Source organism: Aethalodelphis obliquidens, unplaced genomic scaffold, assembly GCF_003676395.1.
Source record: "Aethalodelphis obliquidens isolate GAN/ISIS:26980383/991018 unplaced genomic scaffold, ASM367639v1 scaffold1, whole genome shotgun sequence".
Classification (NCBI taxonomy): Eukaryota; Metazoa; Chordata; class Mammalia; order Artiodactyla; family Delphinidae; genus Aethalodelphis; species Aethalodelphis obliquidens.
Genome location: NW_020837945.1, coordinates 93,591,692 through 93,616,457, shown reverse-complemented (window position 1 = coordinate 93,616,457; position 24,766 = coordinate 93,591,692). Strand labels below are relative to the sequence as shown.

Here is a 24,766-nt window from a genome sequence, read left to right as displayed (position 1 = left end):
AACAGCATCCTCCTAAATCCTCACCATCTGCAATCTTTACAGAACTGTCCAAAGACATGATTCTTCAGCTCTCTTTGATACCTCTGGCTTTCTAGGCCTTTGTTGCCTCTTTACATACTTAGAATATTAGCATGTGAGATCGGAAAGGAAAACTACAGAGCACATTTTCCCAAACTGAGTTCTATGGAGCAGCAGTTCTGAGGTGATGATTTCACAGAGGACAAAGAGTGAAGGGTTCTGTGATCGTGTGATCAACTAAGCTTAGGATATGCTGCATATCAATTCTTATCTCAGAGATTCACAGTGCACATCAGGTTTTTAAAGACACTGACAATCCCAAAAGAAAACGAGAAATTTATTTAACTCTGCTGAGTCATTCATCTTTTCCACCTATTAAATTCCCTTAAAACTGATTGGGGAAGGCCTTGCCTAGTCCACCCCCCTTGTTTTACAATCAAAACTGAATCTGCATTTGAATGACTGACCAGGGTCCTACTCTATTTTGGGGCCAGAGCCAGGGTTCCAATCCAGCTCTGAGTCTCAGGCCAGGGCCTACTCTTTAAGTATTATTTCCCCTCTGCTGGATCCAATTCTTTCTGGTCTTCAGCACACTCAAGATCCAACCCTTTGTCCCGGGATGGACTACAAATGTTCATGTAGTGTATGCCTGTGAGGGGAGATGAGAAGGGTGGATGCTTGATCATATTATTTCAGCTTGATCCTACATCCATTCAACATAGGACTGGGCTGGGTTTACTCAGTTATACAACTTTTGTGCAACACTAAACACTGGGACACAGGCACGCAAAGCCATCGTAAGGATCTTTCTCTGGGGTTTCTAGGGAATTAGAGGTACAAGTCCTGAGCAAAATGTCATGGAGGCAATTTGAGGGTAAGACTCTCCAGATGGGGGCCTTAGTCTCTAGGTAAGAGTTAGGTGAACGTGGGCCTCTCCAAAAATTTGCTGGTGCATGTCAAACTGCCCTTCCTTCCTCTCTGTGCTTCCTTTTCATTTTCTCCAAGTTTTCCTAGTTGATTCTAGAGACCTTACTAGGCCAGGAATCAAGGTCTCCTCTCCATATTTTCTTGAGGGAGGGAGAGCTAGGAAGCAGTAACACAAAGAAGGAGTTTTAAGAGAGTGGATAACATGCTTTGCATGGCCCAGTGGTGGGCCAAGTGTTTGCACAAATTGCTTGCTGCCTTTGGTGTGGGCATTTCCAGAACAACTGTAAAGTGAATAGATAACGATGGGAAGAATTAAAGGATGGATGCCAGATAGTATTCACTGATGAGGGGCAGCCCATACTCTGCTAAACAGCTCCTTTATCCAACTAAACTCACAGGCCTGCTTATAGTTCCCCCAAATGCTCATTCTTATCAACTTGCTTTTGTACATATTTTATTCTTTTCTTCCCCCCATCCCCTTCCCCTAGCCTCCCTGCAATGCTATTCTGACCCACTCTTTAAGGTACAGCTTTGATCTTAACCCTCCCAAGGTCATTCCAGTCAATCTTGGAGTTTACAGCCCTTGTTAACTCCACTGCCCATTTGAAAATTACCCATGTATTTACTGAGTCCTGATATCTCTAGGTTTATGCTCTTGTTATGACTTTATTGGCTATGCAATTATGTCGTGTTTCCCCAAATAGATTCTGAACCATTCAAGCATAGGAACCTTTTGGAACACTTGTGCAAAATGAAACATACTTGTTAATTATATGAAACATTAAATGAGTGTTAATTGTAGAACATAGGTCATAAACTCATGCCTTCAGGGGCCAGGGCTGTTCATGCAAATGAGTAAAACAGGTGTAAACATCAGGGAGTGGGGAGGCTTGCAGCAAACTGGAAAAACAATGCCCTGAATAAGGAAGAAGCTGTGGGGCTCCCCAGGTGATTCTGTGATGTGGAAAGTCTGGCCCAGTGCTGTCAGATGATCTGATTTTTCAAAAAATAGGAAGTCCAGATTATTGTGTGAGATATTTTGAATTTTAGATGTTGGCAATGAATTTTTAAATGTTTAATAAGCAGTGTGGACCAAAAATAATATCTGCATGTCAATCTGTAGCTCTCACGCTTGCTGTTTGAGAAAGTCAGATCACTTTTTTAGACAGACAATGTGTGTAATTGACAGTGCTCTATCCCCAAACCTGGACAATAATAACAAAACTAAGGCATAAAATTAGAAATATTTGGCTTTTTTTGTTTTCATCTTACATTGTAAATTACAGTGATGCATAGAAGCAGTTTAATTAGAAGGTGATGGCAATGGGGATTATAGAGACTCTGAATGGGAGTTATGGGTCCTCCCAAGGACTGCACAGGTTGATGCACTTGTTTCTTTTTAAAAATGATTTTCCCTTAAAGGTATCTCATGCTCTTACGTTGGAAGAATTAAAGTTGTTAAAATGTCCATACTATCCAAAGCAACCTACAGATTAAGTGTGATCCTTATCAAAATACCCATGACATTTTTCACAGAACTAGAACAAATAATCCTAAAATTTATATGGAACCACAAAAGACCCAGAATTGCCAAAGCAATCCTGAGGTAAAAGAATGAAGCTGGAGGCACAACCCTCCCAGACTTCAGACAATATTACAAAGCTACAGTAATCAAAACAGCATGGTGGGGTTTCCCTGGTGGCGCAGTGGTTGAGAGTCCGCCTGCCAATGCAGGGGACATGGGTTCATGCCCCGGTCTGGGAAGATTGCACATGCCACGGAGTGGCTGGGCCCGTGAGCCATGGCTGCTGAGCTTGCGCGTCTGGAGCCTGTGCTCCACAACGGGAGAGGTCACAACAGTGAGAGGCCCACGTACCACAAAAAAAACAAAAAACAAAAACCAGCATGATATTGGCACAAAAACAGACATATAGATCAATGGAACAGAATAGAGAGCCCAGAAATAAACCCACACACCTACAGTCAGTTAATCTATGACAAAGAAGGCAAGAATATAAGGCATGACACCATAAAACTCCTAGAAGAGAACATAGACAAAATATTCTCAGACATAAATCATAGCAATATTTTCTTAGATGAGTCTCCCAAGGAAAAAGAAATAAAAGCAAACAAGAAACAAATGGGACCTAATCAAACTTACACGCTTTTGCACAACAGAGGAAACCATCAATAAGACAACCTACAGAATGGGAGAAATTATTTGCAAATGATGCAACCAACAAGGGGTTAATATCTAAAATATACAAAGCATTTATACAACTCAATATCAAAAAAAACCCAACCCAATCAAAAAAATGGGCAGAAGAACTGAATAGACATTTCTCCAGAGAAGACATACAGATTGCCAACAGGCACATGAAAAGATGCTCAATGTCATTAATTATTAGAGAAATGTAAATCAAAACCACAATGAGGTATCACCTCACACAAGTCAGAATGGCTATCACCAAAATGTCTACAAATAATAAATGCTGGAGAGGGTGTGGAGAAAAGGGAATCCTCTTACACTGTTGGTGGGAATGTAAATTGGTGCAGCCACTATGGACAACAGTATGGAGGTTCCTTAAAAAACTAAAAATAGGGAGTTCCCTAGTGGCCTAGCAGTTAGGATTCTGGGCTTTCACTGCCGTACCCCAGGTTCAATCCCCAGTCAGGGAATTGAGATCCCACTAGTCCCACTCCTGGGCATATATCCAGAAAAGACAAAAACTCTAATTCAAAAAGATACATGCACCCCAATGTTCATAGCAGCACTGTTTATAATAGCTAAGACATGGAGACAACCCAAGTGCCCATCAACAGATGATTGGTTTAAGAAGATGTAATACATACGTACAATGGAATATTACTCAGCCATAAAAAAGAATGAAATATTGCCATTTGCAGCAACATGGAGGGACGTAGAGATTATCATACTAAGTGAAGTAAGTCAGACAAATATATGATATCACTTATATATGGAATCTAAAAAATAACACAAATGAAGGTATATACAAAACAGAAACAGACTCACAGACATAGCAAACAAACTTACGGTTACCAAAGGGGAAAGGGCGGGGGGAAGGATAAAATAGGAATATGGGATTAACAGATACAAACTACTATATGTAAAATAGATAAGCAACAAGGATTTACTATATAACACAAGGAACTATATTCAATTTCTTGTAATAACTTATAATGGAAAATAATCTGAAAAAAATATATAGTAGATATATAACTGAATCACTTTGTTGTATACCTGAAACTAATACAGTGTTGTAAATCAACTATACTTTAATAAAAAAAAATTATTTTCCTTTAAAACCACACAGATTTCCTTTTCCTTGATTTGACTATAGTCTTGTTAGAGGTAATTATGGTCATTCTTGAGAGATCACAAAAGAAATGGGGGGTAAAGACTAATTCTTCTGAGACAATTAGCTGGGTTAGAGTAAGAAGATAAAAGGAAAATATGTTAAAGAGACTATAATATGATATGACATATGATATGAGTATGAAAGAAGGTCCAAGCTGCCTAAATGCTACGTCCTTCTTCTCCCCTCCACCCCAAGGATACCAGGAAGTGGGCTATTTAAAACTGGGTGTTACAATGATAGGTGCCCAGTACTGTGCTAAGGGTCACTGGCCCTTTTCCTTGAAGTTGACAGACGTGTTAAACACTTGGTAATAACCCACAGGTGCTCTGGACATGCAGGGCCCTATAACTCCAGCAGGAGTGGAAGCTGACAGTCCTCACACAAACCAAACACGAAAGCAGCTTCCATAGCATGTAAATGTTAACCCTTGCAAAGAAGTAGGGAGTTCACATGTGTGATCCAACTGACTAAGAATACTGACTAAAGTATTTTTTTATAACTGCTTTCAGAGACCTTGGTTCACTCCTCTGTATACCCTTAATGGGGACAAATCCTCTTTCCCTGAAGTTGGATTTGATTTCTGGAAAAGCCAAAGTTCCTCTAGATAACAAGGTGTGTGATGAAGCTGAGGATCACATTTCGTTCATAAAGAAGATGAGATTATAAAGTAATGAGAATGACGTTGACATGCACCACAAGAAATGGCTTGGAATGAAATTTCTTAAAAAACATTTTAGGGCTTCCCTGGTGGCACAGTGGTTGACAATCCACCTGCCAATGCAGGGGACATGGGTTCGAGCCCTGGTCCGGGATGATTCCACATGTCGCAGAGCAACTAAGCCCATGTGCCACAACTACTGAGTCTGCACTCTAGAGCCCGCACGCCCAGAGCCCATGCTCCACAAGAGAAGCCACCGCAATGAGAAGCCCCCGCACTGCAACGAAGAGTAGCCCCCACTTGCTGCAACTAGAGAAAGCCCACATGCAGCAACAAAGACCCAACGCAGCCAAAAATAAATAAATAAAAATAAAATTTAAAAAATATATATTTTAGACAAGTTCTGAGTATTAGCGATGGCATCATCATTAGATTAAAGCTTAGAGGAAGATACCTGGAGGAACAGGCACTCTACTAACAAGTCACTATATTTCCCTTTGAAGGGTAGCGTAGCAGATTGGAAAGACCAAGGGATTGAAATAAGAGACTAGGTTAAAATTCCTTCTTAGTCGCTTACCAGCTGTATGAGTTTTTAAAAAATATTTTACCTCTCAAGTATTTTTTTTTTAAATGAAACTTTCTTTAAATGTAAGAATATATAGTGTGAGAGCAGGAATTACACTTGTTTACCACTTTTTCCCTAGAGTAGAGCTAATACAAAATACATATGCAATAAATAGTCATTGAAGGAATGAACAAAAATTCTAATGTCAACTGTTTTCAAAGAAATTACAATTAAAGAAGGTATCCATGCAAGCTATTAAATTAACAAGTTTTTTAAAAAATCAATTACAGCAGTTCACACTGGAAAGAATATGGCACAACTGGCATTTTCTCACATTGCTATTAATCATATAAATAGGAAAATAACTTGGAAATAAGAAGGAGGACCTGCAAAAATATTTATACTCTTTGATCTAGTAGTTCTAACTTGGGGGAATCTCTTGAGGAAAAATCCTAAAAGCAAAAAAGATTATAGACACAAATATGTTCACTATAACATTACTTATAATAGCAAGAAACTAAACAGTCTAAGTTTCTGGTAATAGGGAAATAGTTATGTTAAAAATGGTACCTGCTCTTTGATATGTCCATTACAAAGAGAAAGGAATGCTATGCAGTAATAATGTGGTATATCCTTCTGGTATAATGACAAGTAAATTAAGTTGTGCATAAAGTTGTATAATATGACAGCATCTACCAAAAGACAACATATACACAAAAAGAGAGACTGAAAGGAAATATAACAAAAAGCAAATGGTGGCTGTGTTACAGTTAGAGTAGGTGAATTTTTCTATTTTCTAAATTTTCTATAGCATAATTATGTACCTGTTATAGTATATAAAATAATCCAGTCCTCTAATTTACTAAAGGAAATATGCTTCTATGGGAAAAAATTTTAAGTGGCTGTGATAGCCAGAGATTATAGAACTTAAAGAACACTCTCCACTGTCTGACATCCACCTACTGCTCAAACACACCCTATACCTATTCATACTCCTACACACTACTTCCCTGTACACACCTTTGCCTATAAACCTTGTCTGTCTTGCCCATGAAGTACTTACTTTCCTCAAAGATAACAGAAGGCTGCACTGCAGGGCTCCATTTGCTAATGGAATTTCTCCCGCTTGACCAAATTCAGTTCCTCCTTCAGTGTCCATCTCAAATGCACCCTCCTCTGTGACACCCTGTCCAACTCACTCCTCAGACGGTTGCTCCTGCCTCAGTGCTCTCTAGGACTTGGTTCAAGTTCCTATTTTTGATACTTGCTGTGTTGTCATTATGAATTTCTAGAGCTATCTCCTTCACCTTTGTTCTGCTTGGTCTATCACACTGCCTGGTACATAATTAGTGCTCAGTATAATTGCTGAATGAATGGCTTATATTGTTGACTATGCTTTCTTTCACTGTTGCTTCTAAGTTCCTGCTTTCTGAGAAAAAGCAGGCAGCTTACCCCTTATCATTTCCTACTTGGGCTCTTCAAGGAAAGGAAACAGGAATCCAGGGTAAAAGCAAATACGTTTTGCTGTTTGGTCCTACTGATGATGATGCCTTATTTGAGAAGTAGGATGTACAGGGAAAGCTTTATGGCCGGTTGTTATCACCAACCCTCGTTATTGTGGAAGCTGTCCAGGGATGTTGAATCACTCATCATCGATTCACTCCGCAATTATGCGAGCGTTTACTTTCTGCCAGGTACTTTTAGGAGGAGCGAAGCCCACAGACCTGCTCCTTCCCCTCACAGAGCTTCCAACCTAGCAGGGGAGACAGGATTACTTAGAGAGACAAATTACTTAGGAGTAATTAAAGAAACAATCACCAATAGCAGTTTGTTCCATGGAGGGAAAAGTCAGGGTAGAGTGAGAGAGGAAAATAGGGGTGAGACAGAAACTAGACTGGGTGGTTAAAACAAGAGGTCTCTAACCAGACACCTAACTCCTCTGATGAACAGGCAAGAAGTTTTTGTCTCACTTAAGGCACCACAGCTGCCAACAATTGCAATGTCTGTTTCAAACTTTAAACAAAGAAAGACTTTCTGAAGCAGCACAGTAGAAACACAACAAGAAAAACAATTTTGTTAAGTCAGTCTAAGACAAAAAGCTACTAAAACCAAACAACAGTAGAAAGATAATTTATTTCCAATCAAATTATGTATTTGGGGGCTCCCTGGTGGTGCAGTGGTTAAGAATCTGCCTGCCAATGCAAGGGACACGGGTTCGAGCCCTGGCCTGGGAAGATCCCACATGCCACAGAGCAACTAAGCGCCACAACTACTGAGCCTGAGCTCTAGAGCCCACAAGCCACAACTACTGAGCCCAAGTGCCACAACTACTGAAGCCCGTGCACCTAGAACCCTTGCTCTGCAACAAGAGAAGCCACTACAATGAGAAGCCCTCGGACCGCAACCAAGAGTGGCCCCCGCTCGCTGCAACTAAAGAAAGCTCGTGCACAGCAACAAAGACCCAACACAGCCAAAAATAAATTAATTTTTAAAAAATGTATTTGGGCACCAGAATTTAATGCTATTCTACTGGTTTATAACAGAGAATATTTTTAATAAGTAGATTCAAGCTTATTTTACCAAGTAGTACTTATTCTTGAAGAATCATATATTGGTTGTGTGTTTTCATAATCATATTAGCTTACTTAAAGTTACCATAATTAAAACAGTGAAATGTATTAAGCTTAACAACACAAGACTGAGACTAGTTCCACCCATGGCCCAGTTATGCAAAGATCTCCTTCAAACATTTTATACCTTTCAGAAATGCAATAGAAATAACTCCCTGTATGTGTCATGCTGTCCCACCTCAGGGATATGCACCTGCTGTTCTCTTCCTGCAATGCCCTTCCTTCAACACCTGTGTGATGTCTTTCTTCTCATCCTTCCAGACTCAGCTGAGCCAGCACTTCCTCTGGGATCCTCTGCCTGAGTTCCCCAGACACACAGAAGCTTCTTCTGCTGGGTTCCCACAGCACCCACTACGTACCACGAACCACAGCACTTAGTAGGTTTTGTTGGAAGTGTCTCCTTGGCTTTTCCAAACACAATAGAGTGTGAGCACCTCAATGTCTCTGCAGTGTCTGACACCTTTCAATAAATTGCTGAAAGTATGTCGGCACTTTAGAGAATGAACAATGCACCATTTTCCTCCATGAACAGAAAGAGAAAGAGGTGAAACAGCATAACACTATACGTTAAGCATAATCTCAATAATTACAAAAAGACCCTAAGGAAACCTGGCTCTCCCACATGCACTAAAAACCACAGGAACCAATCTGTAGTGCAGCAACTTTAAGGATCACAGGTGTATAGAACTTTAAAAATGCTACCCATGGTTGCTTGCCACTCTCTGAAATCTGAAAATGGAAATGAAACAAAACAAAAACAAAAAAGGAGGGTGGGGGACATAAGAGCAGAAGACATTTAATCACTGACAACACCTAAATGAAAGTCCAACTTTTTAAGCAGTTTAAATTCTATGATTTGCCCCAAAATACGCTTTTATGGAGTCAGGAAATCATGTTACTGTTTTTAGAGTAACTGAAAATCTCTTCCAAACAGGTTCCTTCTGTAGACATAACCCCTAACAATGTTCTTCTTTTCATCCAAGATATATCTTCATTTAAGTTGCAGGACGGTGCCATTTGGATTAGCTATGTGAGGCAATAAGGCTGAGAAGTTAGTGGTTTGGGTCAGTAGGGGGCCAGTAAGCCCTGAATCTGGCACACTGTGCGTCCTGTAAAATACTGGCCCACTATCCTTGACAAAAGTATAGCACATGCATTTAAATGGTACACTGCTAACTATAGGATTAATAGGCATCAACCTGCAAGGAAGCAAGTTTAATATTCATCTGATGTGAACCTCATTGGGAAGCAGACAGGAAAAGCTACTTAGCCTGTAAGAGTCTAGATTTTAAAATATGTTTCCACATAGATGAACCAACCAACACAAATTTAGACATAGTTATTTAGGGAAGGGGTGTTTCTGACTTTTTCTTTCCCCTTGTTTTTTATTTTTTAAATATACATTTTTATTTTTAAATATATATTTACTTCTTTAATGTACTAAGTAGTTATATAATTATCATGTATATTTATAGATAAACCAATTTAGTACCTCAGTAATATCCATCGGTAACTTCCATCTCAGGTTTTTTAATCACAAGTTATAAAGGATATTCTGGCTATCTCCTGTCATAAGTGATAGCTCAATAACAACATTGCCAAAGTCAAACATTAGTTTTGACAGACATCCTTGAAACCATTCCAATGAAGAGGCTACAGGTTGAGACACTGAAATGTAAAAGCCACTGTTGCCTGGAAGCACATCTTGTGCCTCTTCCACTGAGAGGTCAGGATGCAGAGCTGATGGGCTTGATTCCATCCTCAGATTCCTCACTTCTCAGGAGAATTCGACACAGATGACCACTCCTCCTAGTGGAGCTCTTCGGTCGTTTTTGGTTTCTTTGACACTCTTTTTTTTTTCTTTAAGAAGATGTTGGGGGTAGGAGTTTATTAATTAATTTATTTATTTTTGCTGTGTTGGGTCTTCGTTTCTGTGAGCGGGCTTTCTCTAGTTGTGGCAAGTGGGGGCCACTCTTTATCGTGGTGCGTGGGCCTCCCACTATCGCGGCCTCTCTTGTTGCAGAGCACAAGCTCCAGACGCGCAGGCTCAGTAGTTGTGGCTCACAGGCCTAGTTGCTCCGCGGCATGTGGGATCCTCCCAGACCAGGGCTCGAACCCGTGTCCCCTTGCATTAGCAGGCAGCTTCTCAACCACTGCGCCACCAGGGAAGCCCTGTTTGACACTCTTGTTTCCCCAGTTTTCCTTTGTTCTCTGATTGCTCTATCTCCTCTGCTGGCTCCGCCTCTTCTCCTCAACTCTAAAACTATTCTCTTATTCAACACTGCTTCCTTAGGGGACTTTCATGTCTTTAGGGGATTTCAGTTACCAGTGACCTGCCAACAAATTTCGCCATATTTCCTGGATTTTCCATTATATAATTATTTGCCACATATTTTTGGCTCAGTGTTGTAGCTCTAGGAAGGCCAAGTGCTACTTGTTTTGTGAATTGCTATAACCTCACTGCCCAGCAATTAATGATTGCTCAATTAAACAGGTGATAGAGGCCATGGTGAATTTCTTCTATTATGGTGGTCAGCTGAAGACACCTGCCTTTAGTGTCCTTAGAGGTAAATGTCATATTTTCCAAGGTTATAGGCCAGATCTCTGGGCCCAACAGATGGCAATCATTTGAGCAAATCCAAAGCCCTTTGTTTAGGAAAGCATCAACCCTTAAGTAAAGTGCTTCTTTACTACCTTCACATTGTGGCACACAGCTCACCATCAGGGCAGAATTCAAGTAAAGCACTTTAATTTATATAACAAAATGTCATGTCACCAACTGTACCTTAGGTACCTAAAGTCTAAAGAACTCTTTTCAGGTGACACATATTATTCTAAAATGAATTGATACCTTGGCAGAGTCTGATGAAGATCTTTGACATAAGACAATGACAGTCTAAAAGACATTCAATTTCTTCAGCTTTTAGAGCACTAACTTCAAAGCCAGACTGCTTGAATTAGCGTTCTGGCTCCGGGAGTATGATCTGGGCAAGTTACTTAACCCCTCTGTGCCTCAGTTTCTTCATTTCTAATATAGGAATAATAGTACTTACCTCACAGGGCTGTTATAAAGATTGAATTAATATATATGTGAAATGGTTAGACCGTATGAGTTAGCTATGATGACGATGACTCATATATCCAGTTAGAACATCAGCAAACTAAGCCCATGGACTCCAAAATTTTAACTGCAGGAAGAGGTTTTTAGTTCTTGCTGTATACCAGTCACTGTGCTAAGAATTTTATATACACAATCACATTTAATCCACATAACAAGCCTTGAGGGAGACACTGTCATTATCCCACTTTTATAGATAAGGAAACTAAAGCTTAGAGAGTTTAAGTAACTTGCCCAATTAGTCTCACGACTAGTAAGTGCTAAAGTCACGATTTAAGCCCAGTAGCCATAGCCAACAGCAGTCCAGGTGCAAAAGATCTACAGCTGTATAGAAATCCACAAACCTGAGAGCAAGAATGATGGTGAAAGTTAAAAATAAAAAAACTGCATATTACTATTGGAGTATACTGTAGACAATTGCCAAAAATCAGACTTGGACCAAATATATTTCTTATGTGACAGGTACTGTTCCAAGTGTTTTACGTATTAACTACTGTGTGATGATGATGACAAACGATAAAGCTCTGTACACATTATCACATGCAATCTTCACCATAACTTTATGGGCTAAGTATCATGACCACTTACTAGATCAGGAAACACGCATAGGTTAAATAAACTCTTCAAGGTCACACAGCTAGTATAGCTCAAGCCTGGATTTGAGCACAGGTCTTCTTAACCCCAAAATCCATGCTCTTAAACACTATGAAACTGGACCCCCAAATTTAGCAAATATACCATCAGTATCATGAGGTTCAAATAAGGATCTATAGTCAATTAAATATGGGACTCACTAAATATTCTGTCTTTAAAATTCAAAATACATGTTAGTATGGTAGGAATTCTGAAATGTTTCACAGTTAAAAAAGAAATCCTGATTTCTTTAACTTAGCATTTCCTAGTCTTATTTAATCATGGAACACTTTTCAATGTGTAACATATATTAAAACCCTCCAGGACTAAAATTTGTAAGTATTACATAACACACTCCTTGCCTTCGTGATGCTTGTTCAATGTGGATTACACAAAAGATTTTAGAATGGAGTGGGCAAGTGACAAGGAGAGGAAGGGAGACTGAACAGTCATAACAGGAAGCTGTGGAATACAGTTGAAAGGGCTGTGGAGTCCAGCAGGCCTGGTTCACGGCCAGCCTCCCAGGCAGTCATGTGTTTGTGAACCAGTTACCCAACCTTACTGAGCTTCTGTTTCCCTTCTCGTTAAGTGAGGGCATTAACTGCTATTTCACAAGGTGGCTGTGTTTATTATTCAATAAATGGATCCATTATTATGCAGATATCTGCCAGTAATCTTATTCTATTAAAAGCAGATCATCTTTTAAAAGCAAAATTGATTTGTCTTGCTAAGAAAGTCAAGGAAGCAGGGATTATTGCTGCTCTGGACTTGCTTCTAACAGGGAAGAACTATGCCACAAAATGGCATAAAGTAGGAATAGTGAAATAAACAGCTTGCATTTTAGAAAAGTAGACTTTAGAATGGTCAAGGAAAAGGTACCTAGGGCAGAGAAAATATTATGGTACAGGAAGCACAGAAGAGTGTTGGTCAAATTAATTTCTCAGGGGGCATTCATCAATTATCCATTCTGGAGGAAAAGAGAAAAGTAGAATGATACCAAATGAATGTGGGAATTTGCTAGTGATCTTTTAAGGAGATGGCCTGTAATGATAACTAATGTTTAGCTAGAAACACATGATTCATTACAAATTCAAAAACAACCATAAATCTACAAAAACATTATGAGGAAGTTAGAAACCCAGAAAACAGCAAGGCTCGCAAAAAAAAAAAAGTTGCAAAGGACAACAAAAAGCCATTTGGGGATAAATTCAGAGTCAGAAGCACAAGAAAGCACCAGGTCTGCCCTTTGGGGCGAATGGAGTAACACAGAGGATTGAAAGAAAGCAGAACTATGAATTCCTATTTCCTCTATCATGAATGATCTTCAAGCCTCCCCTCTCAAAAACCCAAAAAACAAAAGCCCTAAAATAGTAAGAGAAAAGTTATGTCTATGATAGGTGAGAAAGCTTATGATTTGGTGGGAAGCTTGTACATAAAGAAATACCAACATTAGGAAAGAAACATACAAGGGCCATAAAAGAAAAATGAAATGCTAAGAGAGTATAATGGAGAGACAATTAGGGTTGATTGGGGAAAAAGAGGAAGTTTCCAAAAGAAATGATTTTTGAGTAGGTGTTGAAAGACACGTGGGATGTTGGCTAAAGTAAGAGGGTGGGAGGGCATGTGAGGCAGAGGTGACAACAGGAGGAAAACTGCCAGGATTATCATGGGAACACTGTGAGGCTAAATTCAGCAGCGTGGTACCAGGTTGGAGCAGACCCTAAGTGCCAGCTAAGGAACTTAGTACTTTTATTTGGCCATTATCCTAGGGAACAGGAATTCCGCCTGGGGGTGATGGATGGGAGCTGGTTCCCTGGAGGGTTAACAGTCAAATCTGGGCAGAACAGGGAGCACAGGAATCACTCCATAACTTTGCGTTGATTATGCTGATCAATGCAAGTCACATAAATGCAGGCTGAGCATATGTCCAGATTTGTCTGGGAATAGTTCTGGTTTAAGACGGTTGTCTTGGCATGATTACTAACAGCAGCCCCTATCACTCTCAAAAATGTCATGGTTTGGACAATAAATTATGTGGCTACCTAGGTATATGTAACTCGGGGACTATATCTTTGTGTTTAATAGCAGTAATAATAAACGTGTATTTAAATAGTTACAAACTGTAAGGAAGAGAGCTTCCCAACAGGTAGGCTGCTAACGGGTTACAGATGGGCTATAAGAGATTGATGGTTAGGTGTTTTACAGAGGTAAAAACTTAAAACCATTTTTTATAACTATTCAAAATTTATCAGAGTTGGTATTCTCTTTGAGAGCCATTTGTATAATTTGCTTTCTGAATCTTGTGAATTCTGTCATTCAAGCCCTTATAGATTCCCCTGGTATTTCCTCCACTTTTTCCTGGCATACAAAAGTCATCAAGTCTCTGACATGAAAAAAGACTGGGAAACACCAGTGTAGATTAATTTAATGGTAGGAGCTCAAAAAATAGTCAAGATACAGTGTAGTTGTGATAAAGTTATCATGAGCGTTCCCAAGTGCATGGCCACAGCCATGAGGGGCCTGTCAGAGAGCAAGCACCAGGGACAAAAATGGGCAAATCCATCATGGAGGACTTTGTTTTCAGGTCACCCAGGCCCAGCAGTGAGAACGTGAAATTAAGAGTCTAGGAATTTTTATTCTAGTTCTGTTTTGCCACTATAACTAATCATGTGACCTTGGGGATATCATCGACCCTTCCTGAACCTGTTTCCTCACTTGACAAATGGAAATAACTAATGCCAGCCAGTTATTCACTGTAAAAATAAAATGAGATAATGTAAGGGAAACCCTTTGTAAAACCTGGAGTGCTATATACATATAAGGTATAACAAAAAATTATGGGGTTTTTTTGTTGTTGTTTTTTTGTTTTTGCGGTACGCGGGCCTCTCCCTGCTGTGGCCTCTCCCGTTGCGAAGCACAGGCTCCAGACGCGCAGGCTCAGCGGCCATGGCTCACGGGCCCAGCCGCCCCGCGGCATGTGGGATCTTCCCGGACCGGGGCACGAACCCGTGTCCCCTGCATCGGCAGGCAGACTCCCAACCACTGCGCCACCAGGGAAGCCCAATTATGTTCTTTAGGGTCTCATTTCTAATAGGGTTAGCCCCCTCCTCCTCTTACTGGTGAGCCTCTAGGGTTTCCTTGGTAGGATCACCAATCCTCCTCTCACCCCACACACATTCATTCCCACCACTCCCACCACCACCCCTTCACTGCCCTCTGCCAAATCCATGTCTCTAGCCCAGCTGTCTCTCTCCCTCTCACTCCCAAGCTCTGGTCTTGTATATGCAAACTATTTATGAACAGCTATCCTTAAACCAGTCCCATGGACACTTCAAAGCAAGGTGCCAAACTCTATTACCTTCACCCTTAGATATGCTCCTTTTCCTAATCAGGGTCATCATCACCATTCACCCATTTACTCCAGAGTCTGTCCCAAGAGTCATCTTTGACTCCTTTCTCTCCTTCACTCCATATTAGCCTCCCACGCCCCCTCCATCAGCAACTCTGGTCAGCCTCACTCCAAACCAGTCCCATTTTATTAGTTCATGTCCTCCCCTCTTACCTGGATAATTGCTTCCAAGTGGTCTTTTGCCCTCATTTGGTTTCTTAAACTCTAGTGTCTATACTGCCACTGAGAAAGACTGTTCTCAAACACAGATCTGAGCATGTGATTTCCCTACTAAAAATCTTTTTCAGTGGCTCCTTTCTTGGCCCACAGAGCCCTTCATTACCTGGCCTGTGCTTCCTTCCTACCTTATCTCTCTGACTTCGGAGTTTTATGCTCCAGCCACTCTGAACCACTTTTAGAGACTTAGCTTGTACCATCCTCTCCCATTGGAACAATCGCTTTGGCTGGAATGCCTTTTTCACTCTCCTTTCTCTCCCTCTTCTCTTCCCCAACTCTTCCACTCAGCTAGCTCTTACGGAAAGTCAACAATGGTTGAACTCTTGAACTCACAGTAAGACAGGCTTGAGTTATATCGTGACTCCACCTCTTAAAGCTTTGTTATCATGAGCAAGTTACTTTTCTTTACAGTTCAGTTTCCTCCCTTGTAAGATAAGGAAAATAAGAACATCCATCTCATAGAATTATAGCATGGATTAAATGAATTGCATGTAAAGCACATAGCACAGTATCCGGCACAGAGTAAATGCTGAGTTATATCCTTAATAGATGTTATTTTTACCATAAATGCTCAACCTTGATAATTCACAGTAGAAATCAATGTGAAAGGGAGACATCTGTTCCTAATGCCCAGGTTAATATTAGCTGTCCTTTTTAAGGCTCCTATAGCAACCCCCAAATGCCTCCATCATAACTCTTCCTCTATCAGTCAAGTGCACAATCTGTAACTGTCAGTAGGTTTGTCTCCCGTCACTAGACTGTAAACTTCTCCAGATTAGGTGTGTGTCTTATTCTGTTTCACCAACTCCTAGCATTAGGGTTCAGTTAATATTCATTGAATTAATGATGACTTCTGAATTTTAATTTTGTTAAGGATAGGATATTAAAGTAGGATTTAAATTTCATTTTGGAAACACTGAAAGATAGATTGTTAAAATTTCATAATAAGACAGATTAGGTAGGGAATATAGCTAGGTTTGCCACTTGGAAATTTAATTATATGTCTTAATTCTTTATAAATATAAATGAAGAAGAAAATAAGTGATAGTTCCCATATAGTTTCACTTGGCAGTAAAAGTAAAAATATGCTCACTAATTTAAAAGAAGTAACTGTACATTAATAGAATGTTTAAGAACAATTATTACACTTTCACACCTCAGAGAAATGTTTTCATATCAAGCTCAAGCCACATGTTAGAAATAGGATGTCCCATTAAAATAAAGTAATAATGATGGCATTTCTGTGCTCAGGGCCATATTTGTAGAGTTCTGGGAAAAATAAAAAGGAGAATTATAAATTAGGTATTGTCTTACACACTTGTAGCTGATTCAATCTGACCTTGATATTTGATTGGATTCACTGGCAGGTACTGTCTACCGAGAACAACTCACATTGAGCACCTGTCAGAACTAATGCTGATTAAATACTGTGCCCTTAAGCTATTCTTAAAGCCATTCTGCTGCCAGGTGTTTAAAGAAAATCCCATTAAATCAGCTAAAAATTGTGCTTAGTGAAATCTCTAATTTAAAGTTAAATTTACGTGACAGTAGTAAACATTCCAGTTCATGAATGGTTATGAAAAAGGTTACCAAGTTGGAATTCTGCATGGCATCCAGCTGAGCTGTCATTTAAACCATACCCACACAGTCCAAAGGCACATGCACAGAGAATTCAGGTGAGGTCACATTAGATTTCAACAAGTTTGGAGATATTTTACGGGATGAAAAACCTTGCTCAACTAGTCCAAAAGCACTGCCATTTATAAGAAATAAATAAAGTCAGCAGAAACACCAGGTTCAATAATCTCTCTTTTATATTATGTCATCAAAAAGATACGTAGGGTAAGAACTAGAAAGCTAGGAAATGATCGAGGTAAGACAAGCCACACTCTGGCTCTGAATTCTTTTGAGATACCATTATTACCTTTAGTCACCATCTTTATCACCCCTCTGAACTGTACATAACCACTCCCTCCTATGAGCTTCTGAAAAACTTGTCAGCTCTTGCTTTTTTTACATTTTATTTTATTTATTTATTTATTTTGGTTGTGTTGAGTCTTAGTTGCGGTTCACGGGATCTTCATTGCAACACGCAGGATCTTTCGTTGCAGCACGCAGACTTCTCTCTAGTTGTGGTGCAAGGGCTCCAGAGCGCATGGGCTCTGTAGCTTGTGGCACACAGGCTCTCTAGTTGAGGGGTGGGCTCAGTAGTTGCAGCACACGAGCTTAGTTGCCCCACAGCATGTGGGATCTTAGATCCCCAACCAGGGATCAAACCCGAGTCCCCTGCATTGGAAGGTGGGCTATTAACCACTGGACTACTAGGGAAGTCCCTTGCCTTTTTAATAGCTGTATATTAACATGGCTTCTCATCGTACTAGACTGCAATTTCTTGTAAGTCAGACTCAAACAGTAAGCTTTCAATCTGTGTTACATCCAAGTGACTGAGCGTGAAGCCTGCTATCGTGATAGCTGTCAAAGGATCCAGGATGTGTTTTTTAAAGCAATGTATATATAGGGTTGGCCAAAAGGTTCTTTAGTTCAGTTTTTCCATAAGATGGCTCTAGTAGCGCTAAGTTGTCTTTAACTTCACTCGAAACAATTTTGTTAGATTGTATTGTGACAGCTGTCATATCAGCGTGCATTTTTAAAAAACTTATCAAAATTGGTGAATTTTCATTTTAATATTGAAGATGGAAGAAGAAAAGCTACACTTTCAGCATATTATGCTTTATTATTTCAAGAAAGGTAAATATGCAACTGAAACACAAAAAAAGATCTGTGCAGTGTATGGAGAAGGTGCTGTGACTGATCAAACATGTCAAAAGTGGTTTTCAAAGTTTCGTGGTGGAGATTTCTCACTGGATGATGCTCCACGGTTAGGTAGACCAGTTGAAGTCGATAACAATCAAGTCGAGACATTAATTGAAAACAATCAATGTTATACCACATGGGAGACAGCCGACATACTCAAAATATCCAAATCAAGCACTGAAAATTATTTGCACCAGCTTGGTTTTGTTAATTGCTTTGATGTTTGGGTTCCACATAAGTTAAGTGAAAAAGAACCTTCTTGACCATATTTCTGCGTGCAATTCTCTGCTTAAACCTAACGAAAACGTTTCATTTTTAAAACAAATTGTGACGGGCGATGAAAAGTGGATACTGTACAATAATGTGGGATGGAAGAGATCGTGGGGCAAGCGAAATGAACCACCTCCAACCACATCAAAGGCTGGTCTTCATCCAAAGAAGGTGATGTTGTGTATATGGTGGGATTGGAAGGGAGTCCTCTATTATGAGCTCCTTCCAGAAAACCAAACAATTAATTCCAACAAGTACTGCTCCCAATTAGACCAACTGAAAGCAGCACTGGACGAAAAGCATCCAGAATTAGTCAACAGAAAACACATAATCTTCCATCAGGATAAAGCAAGACTGTATGTTTCTTTGATGACCAGGCAAAAACTGTTACAGCTTGGCTGGGAAGTTCAGATTCATCCCCCATATTCACCAGACATTATACCTTCGGATTTTCATTTCTTTTGGTCTTTACACAATTCTTTTTTTTTAATAAATTTATCTTTTATTTATTTATTTTTGACTGCATTGGGTCTTCGTTGCTGCGTGCAGGCTTTCTCTAGTTGTGGCAAGCAGGGGCTATTCTTCATTGTGGTGTGTGGGCTTCTCATTGCGGTGGCTTCTCTTGTTGCGAAGCATGGGCTCTAGGTGCTCGGGCTTCAGTAGTTGTGGCATGCAGGCTCAGTAGCTGTGGCTCACGGGCTAAGTTGCTCTGCAGCATGTGGGATCTTCCCGGACCAGGGCTCGTACCTGTGTCCCCTGCATTGACAGGCGGATTTTAACCACTGCCCAACCAGGGAAGCCCCAAAATTCTCTTAATGGAAAATTCCCTGGAAGACTGTAAAAGGCACCTGGAACAGTTCTTTGCTCAAAAAAAATAAAAAGTTTTGGGAAGATGGAATTATGAAGTTGCCTGAAAAATGACAGAAGGTAGTGGAACAAAATAGTGAATACATTGTTCAATAAAGTTCTTGGTGAAAATGAAAAATGTGTCTTTTATTTTTACGTAAAAACCAAAGGAACTTTTCCCCAATATTTTTGGGAATTCCTTGGCAGTCCAGTGGTTAGGACTCGGTGCTTTCACTGCCTTGGCCGGGGTTCAGTTCCTGGTCAGGGAACTAAGATCCCACAAGCCATGCAGCACAGCCAAAAAAAAAAAGAAAGAAAGAAATCTATTTTCTTCATAGAACAATTACTAAAATATTAATCACATTGATATGCATTGCACATCAATTCTGCTTTAGAAGTAGAAAACCTCCTATAAAAAAGTTTTAAATTAATTTCTTATTCCATGTTCATTGTAGAAAAACTAGACTATACAGATAGGAAAACTGAAGATATAATCTTATGGCCCAGAAAAAAAACACTATATTATAAATTATATCCTTTAGCTCTTTCTATACATCTATATATAGATATATAAAACTGTATGTTTTGATAAATAGGTATTTTAAATGGGATTACAGCATATATGCTGTTTTGTAGCATTTTCCCACTTAACACCCAGTACAAATCATTTGTAGACCATTAAACTTTATTTTTACAACTTAAATTTTTTTACTGCATAGTTTCCAAAATATGGGTTTACCATATTTACTTAATCTCTTATTGTTCTTAAATTCTTTTAAATAACTGCAGAAAAAAGAAGAGAAAGGTTGCTAAATGCTCCCTCATATTTCTCATAAGTGGCAGTGCTTTTGGACTAGTTTAAAAAGATTTTTTTACCACCTGTGAAATGTTTCTATCTTTATAGCTACAGCTTTGACTATATGCATAATTACTTAAAATAAATTCATCCAGAGGGATTTCTGGGTCAAAGAATAAATGCTTCTACAGTTTCTGATGGATATTGCCAAACTGCCCTCAAAACAGTTGTTAAAATTTACATTTTCTCCAGCAGTGTATACTTCTCAATATCTCTACCTGTACTGGGATTACCATTTTTAAAAAAATCTTTGCTTGCACAGCATTTTGAAATGTCTTCAGAACCTCCCCCAAACTCCCTTCTTTTGTTCTTCTAGTCTCCTGCTGCCCGATCTTCATCTAAACCTCTCTCCACTGTCCTTTCCAGATCTATTTTTGTTTGTGCTTTTCCACTGCTCAAGTCTTACAATGGCTTTGCTATAACACTGAAAGTTGCCTAGCTAGTATTTTATCCCCTTAGCCTCTTAGAGCCAAAGTATCAACCAACAAATCTGATAAACTAATCCATGCTAATGTTAAGGGGCTCATTTCCAGCCACATGTGTGAAATATAACTCGAGCAGTTTAACAAAAATATATTATCTACATCAGCAATGCATTTATTTAACTTACAGGGCAGTGGTTCTCAATTTTGCTGCACGTTGAAATCACCTTGGGAACTGTTAAAAATACTGCTGCCTGGGACTCATCTCCCAAAGATTCTGAATAAATTTGGTATACTGTGTGACTTGGGCTTTAGGATTTCTGAAGTCTCCCTAGGTGACTCTAATGTAGCATCTGTGTTTGAGATGACTTAAGAAAGATCCTAAGTAGTTTTTTCTTACGTAATACTGGAGGATGCCAAGGAAGAAAAAGTACAAGGAACATAATCTCAATAATCTGACTCATCTGCAGAAGATAAAGGAGATTAGAAGGGGCAGCTAGGGGTGAATCATTTGCCAATGACAACAGGATAAGAGTAGCATTCACTTTCTTGGCCGCGTGGCATCTTAGTTCCCAGACCAGGGACCGAACCCGCACCCCCTGCAGTGGAAGGGCAGAGTCTTAACCACTGGACCACCAGGGAAGTCCTGAGCAGTCACATTTCTTGAGGCTAGGCAGGTGCCTGCTGTGTTAGGAAGTAGGCCAAGCCTCATCTTTGAAGTATTGATAGACTTTGTAGTTAAGCTAATCAACTCAGACTAAAATGATTTGGGTAACAAATGTTATGCCATGCGATTTAGTGACAGCATTCCAGGTTTCATTCCAGGAGGTAAACTGCTTCCAGGTTGCATTTGCTTTATTGTTTCAACAAAGTTGGGCAGTACCACAGATTTTCCCCACAACCCATAGTGGCCCTTTGGGACAACTCTTAGAAGAATAACTACAACCAGTTCTAGCCATTTAAATACATTAGAGCACTCTTACAAAGTAGCTATTAGCCCTATTTTACAAGGAAAGCTGAGGGTCAGAGAAGGTTAGTAAATGGGCTGGCCTCAAGCCAGCAAGTGGCCTGGCTGAGGTGGGATTCAGGGAAGCAGGACTCTTAACTTTAACAGTCATATTCTATTTACTACCAAGTGTCAAGCCATGTTTCCTTTTCCCCAGGACAATTTGAAGTGATATTGGTAAATTGCTTTCCTGGGTAGAATATGCTTCCTTGTGGTCTGAATGATCTTTCTGATACTTTACAATTCAGAAGACAAGTGATGAGAGCCACTTCTGTGCTAACCCACCTCCGGCCACAGTGTCAAGTAAGGACACTCTGTTACCTTATCTATCTCTGTGACCTGGCATTACAAACATTATCATTCCCAAACACCAGCTGAGAGCATACTCTGCAGAGGACTGTATGATCCAAAGGCCTTAATGGGTTGGCTGCTTCGTTGGGGAAGAAAAGCTTTTTTCCAAACCTGGCTTTTCCCAAATTACTTATGATAGGGAAGATTTCCTTGGTGACCAGAAAAGGAAGAATAATTTCTGTGGCCACCATAGTAGTTTGACTTTTTTTTTTTTCCTGTTTTTCTTATTATTATTAGTCATTATTCTTTTTATTGTAGAGGGTCATTTAAGCCACCCAGGTAAATACCATTGTACCCGAGAATCTTTGAAGGGTTTTGCTCCCCAGCTACATAATTTCTGGAGGAAGAGAGTGATTGTGGGGCTTCCTGTACAAAAATTGCCTTTCTTGGAGCCAATGCTAGAGAAGGGAAAGGTAATTCTTGCACCACGTCAACACTGTAGTAAGCAGGAGGGAAGGAAGAGGCTCTATAGCCTCAATGGATCATACCTAAGAGACAGTAGGGGACTTAGGGGTGGAGAACGATGCTGGATTCAAGAAAAGCAAAGTCGTAGGAATGTGCTACAATACCCTAGTTAAGGGACTCTTTTTTTTTTTTTTTTGCGGTACGCGGGTCTCTCACTGCTGTGGCCTCTCCCGTTGCAGAGCACAGGCTCTGGACGCGCAGGCTCAGCGGCCATGGCTCACGGGCCCAGGCGCTCCGCGGCATGTGGGATCTTCCCGGACCGGGGCACGAACCCGCGTCCCCTGCATCGTCAGGCGGACTCTCAACCACTGCGCCACCAGGGAAGCCCAAGAGACTTTTTGATAGGACAAAGCTTCAGAGACTATGTAATCCTACACACAATTAGAATGGACAGGGAAAAGGAACATCGACCCTCTAGGAAAATCATGGGTTTTTTTTTTTTCCCTCTAGTTGTCATTCTTGAAAGGAGTTTACCAGAATAACCCGAGATTAAAGCTCAAGGTTGGGGGAAGGGAGGAGACTCGGTTTTGGAGGAGGGTTAGGAGTTTAGATAGAGCAGGATGCTTAGAAATACTGTTCAGTCATAGGGCTCAGCCTTGACTACAGATTGTAGCTTAGATTTTAGATTGTCTGGCACTGAAAATAATGCCTCTTACATAGAATAAACCAGAAAGTTACATTTTCCTGTCTACGGGGTTAAAGAAATACACACCCGTGACACAGTAGAGAGAACTGTCACCCTGCCAGGGTAAGCCAGGGTATCCTGGCTCAGGCAAAGGTTACCTCCGCGACAGTTAAAGACAAACTAAATTCTGCAGGGCAGGCCGGAGAGAAATGCATCATGCACACACCGGCTGCCACTGCCTCTCCAGCCAGCCAGGTCTCCTGGCCTCTTTTCTTGGCTGAGCTGATGAGTGCCACCCATGAAATGCGAGATCTGTGCTGTTCCCCAAGTACTTGGAGGAGCCCAGCCTGCTGCCCCCGGGAATGGGGGGCTCCACTGTCGGGGACATTGGGAGGTCACCCGCGCCCGAGTCTGCTTTTAAGGTGGCTGCACTCCCAGGAACCAGAACCCGTTTTTCCCAGAGCCTTCCTAAAACATTTAACTCACTCTCTGCCGCCCTCTATAGGAGAACAAAAATGGAGGAGGGGTGGTTTATAAAAGGCTGGAAGATCCGTTTCTGGCGCTGCCAACCAAGAAAGAGGGGGACATTTAGGAAAGACGAAGGATTAAACAGTCGTCAAATTCTATTCAAGAACTTCACCTTCTCCATTACCAACACAGAAGAAGAGACACACATAGACCTAACCCTCTGCTAGCAAAGAGGAGAATGCGACACCCTGAAAATGTCAGTCTGAACCACCTTAAAAAGCGATCGCATCATTGCGTTAGAAAAATTTGTATTCTCGTGGGACAAGGTCCGGAAATTCTGTTTCCCTCTTTAAACATTGCTTAAGAGAAGGGAGAGAGAATCGGCACTGGGCTACGTCTCACCACTTGCTGTGCGCTCCGGAAAGTGGCGTCCAGCAGCATCAGCTTCCAGGGGTCGGACACGGAGCTTGGCAGGGGGATGTAGATGTAATAGGCGGCCAGCGCCACCACGGCGGTAAGCAGGACACACGACGACCTCATCCTCCCCCGGATCGGCTGGCCTGCCGGGTTGACGAGGAGGAAAGGATAATGCCACCAAAGACCTCAAGCAAGTTTCTGCAAGGGCCAGCAGCTCATTCACCGGTTTCTTACATGTCCAGGAGCCAATCAGAGGCGGCGTCAGGAGGAAGTCGGAGCGCTGACGTGCCCCCTCCACTGTGTCCTTGCAAAGTGTTGCAGAAGCTTCAGGTCTGAGAAAGCTCTGGGGCTGTGCTGGGCGCAGAACAGCGCACTCCGGAGGACACAGGTGTGTATTGCACCTTTGTGACCAAAGGCTCCCTCCTGAAGGTTCCCAAACGAAAACACGCCCGGAATAGTTTCGGTGTGATGAGTTTCTGTCTGTCCAAACTACGTGGGCCAGTCTGACTCAAAATGGAGTCCGATGTGAGAAAGATAACAAGATGATAATGATAAAAATCCACTGTCTTCAGCCAGATTTGCAATGGAATGTAAATTCTAGCTGTTATGTGGTAAGAGAAAGTAACAAATTCTTATAGCTCAAGCAGTGCTAAGCCAGTAGTACATCTAGCA

The 24,766-nt window shown here is 40.8% G+C and overlaps 1 protein-coding gene across 1 annotated transcript in view; it reads right to left on the bottom strand.

Annotated features, from left to right (window-relative positions):
• The window catches only part of NCEH1 (neutral cholesterol ester hydrolase 1), a 62,470-nt gene extending 38,104 nt beyond the window's left edge, over positions 1-24,366 (bottom strand). The window contains exon 1 of the mRNA XM_027111711.1: positions 24,080-24,366. Coding sequence (XP_026967512.1) covers positions 24,080-24,217 — 138 coding nt within the window. The 5' untranslated portion in view covers positions 24,218-24,366. The remainder of the gene's footprint in view (positions 1-24,079) is intronic.
• Between the last annotated feature and the right edge of the window lie 400 nt (positions 24,367-24,766).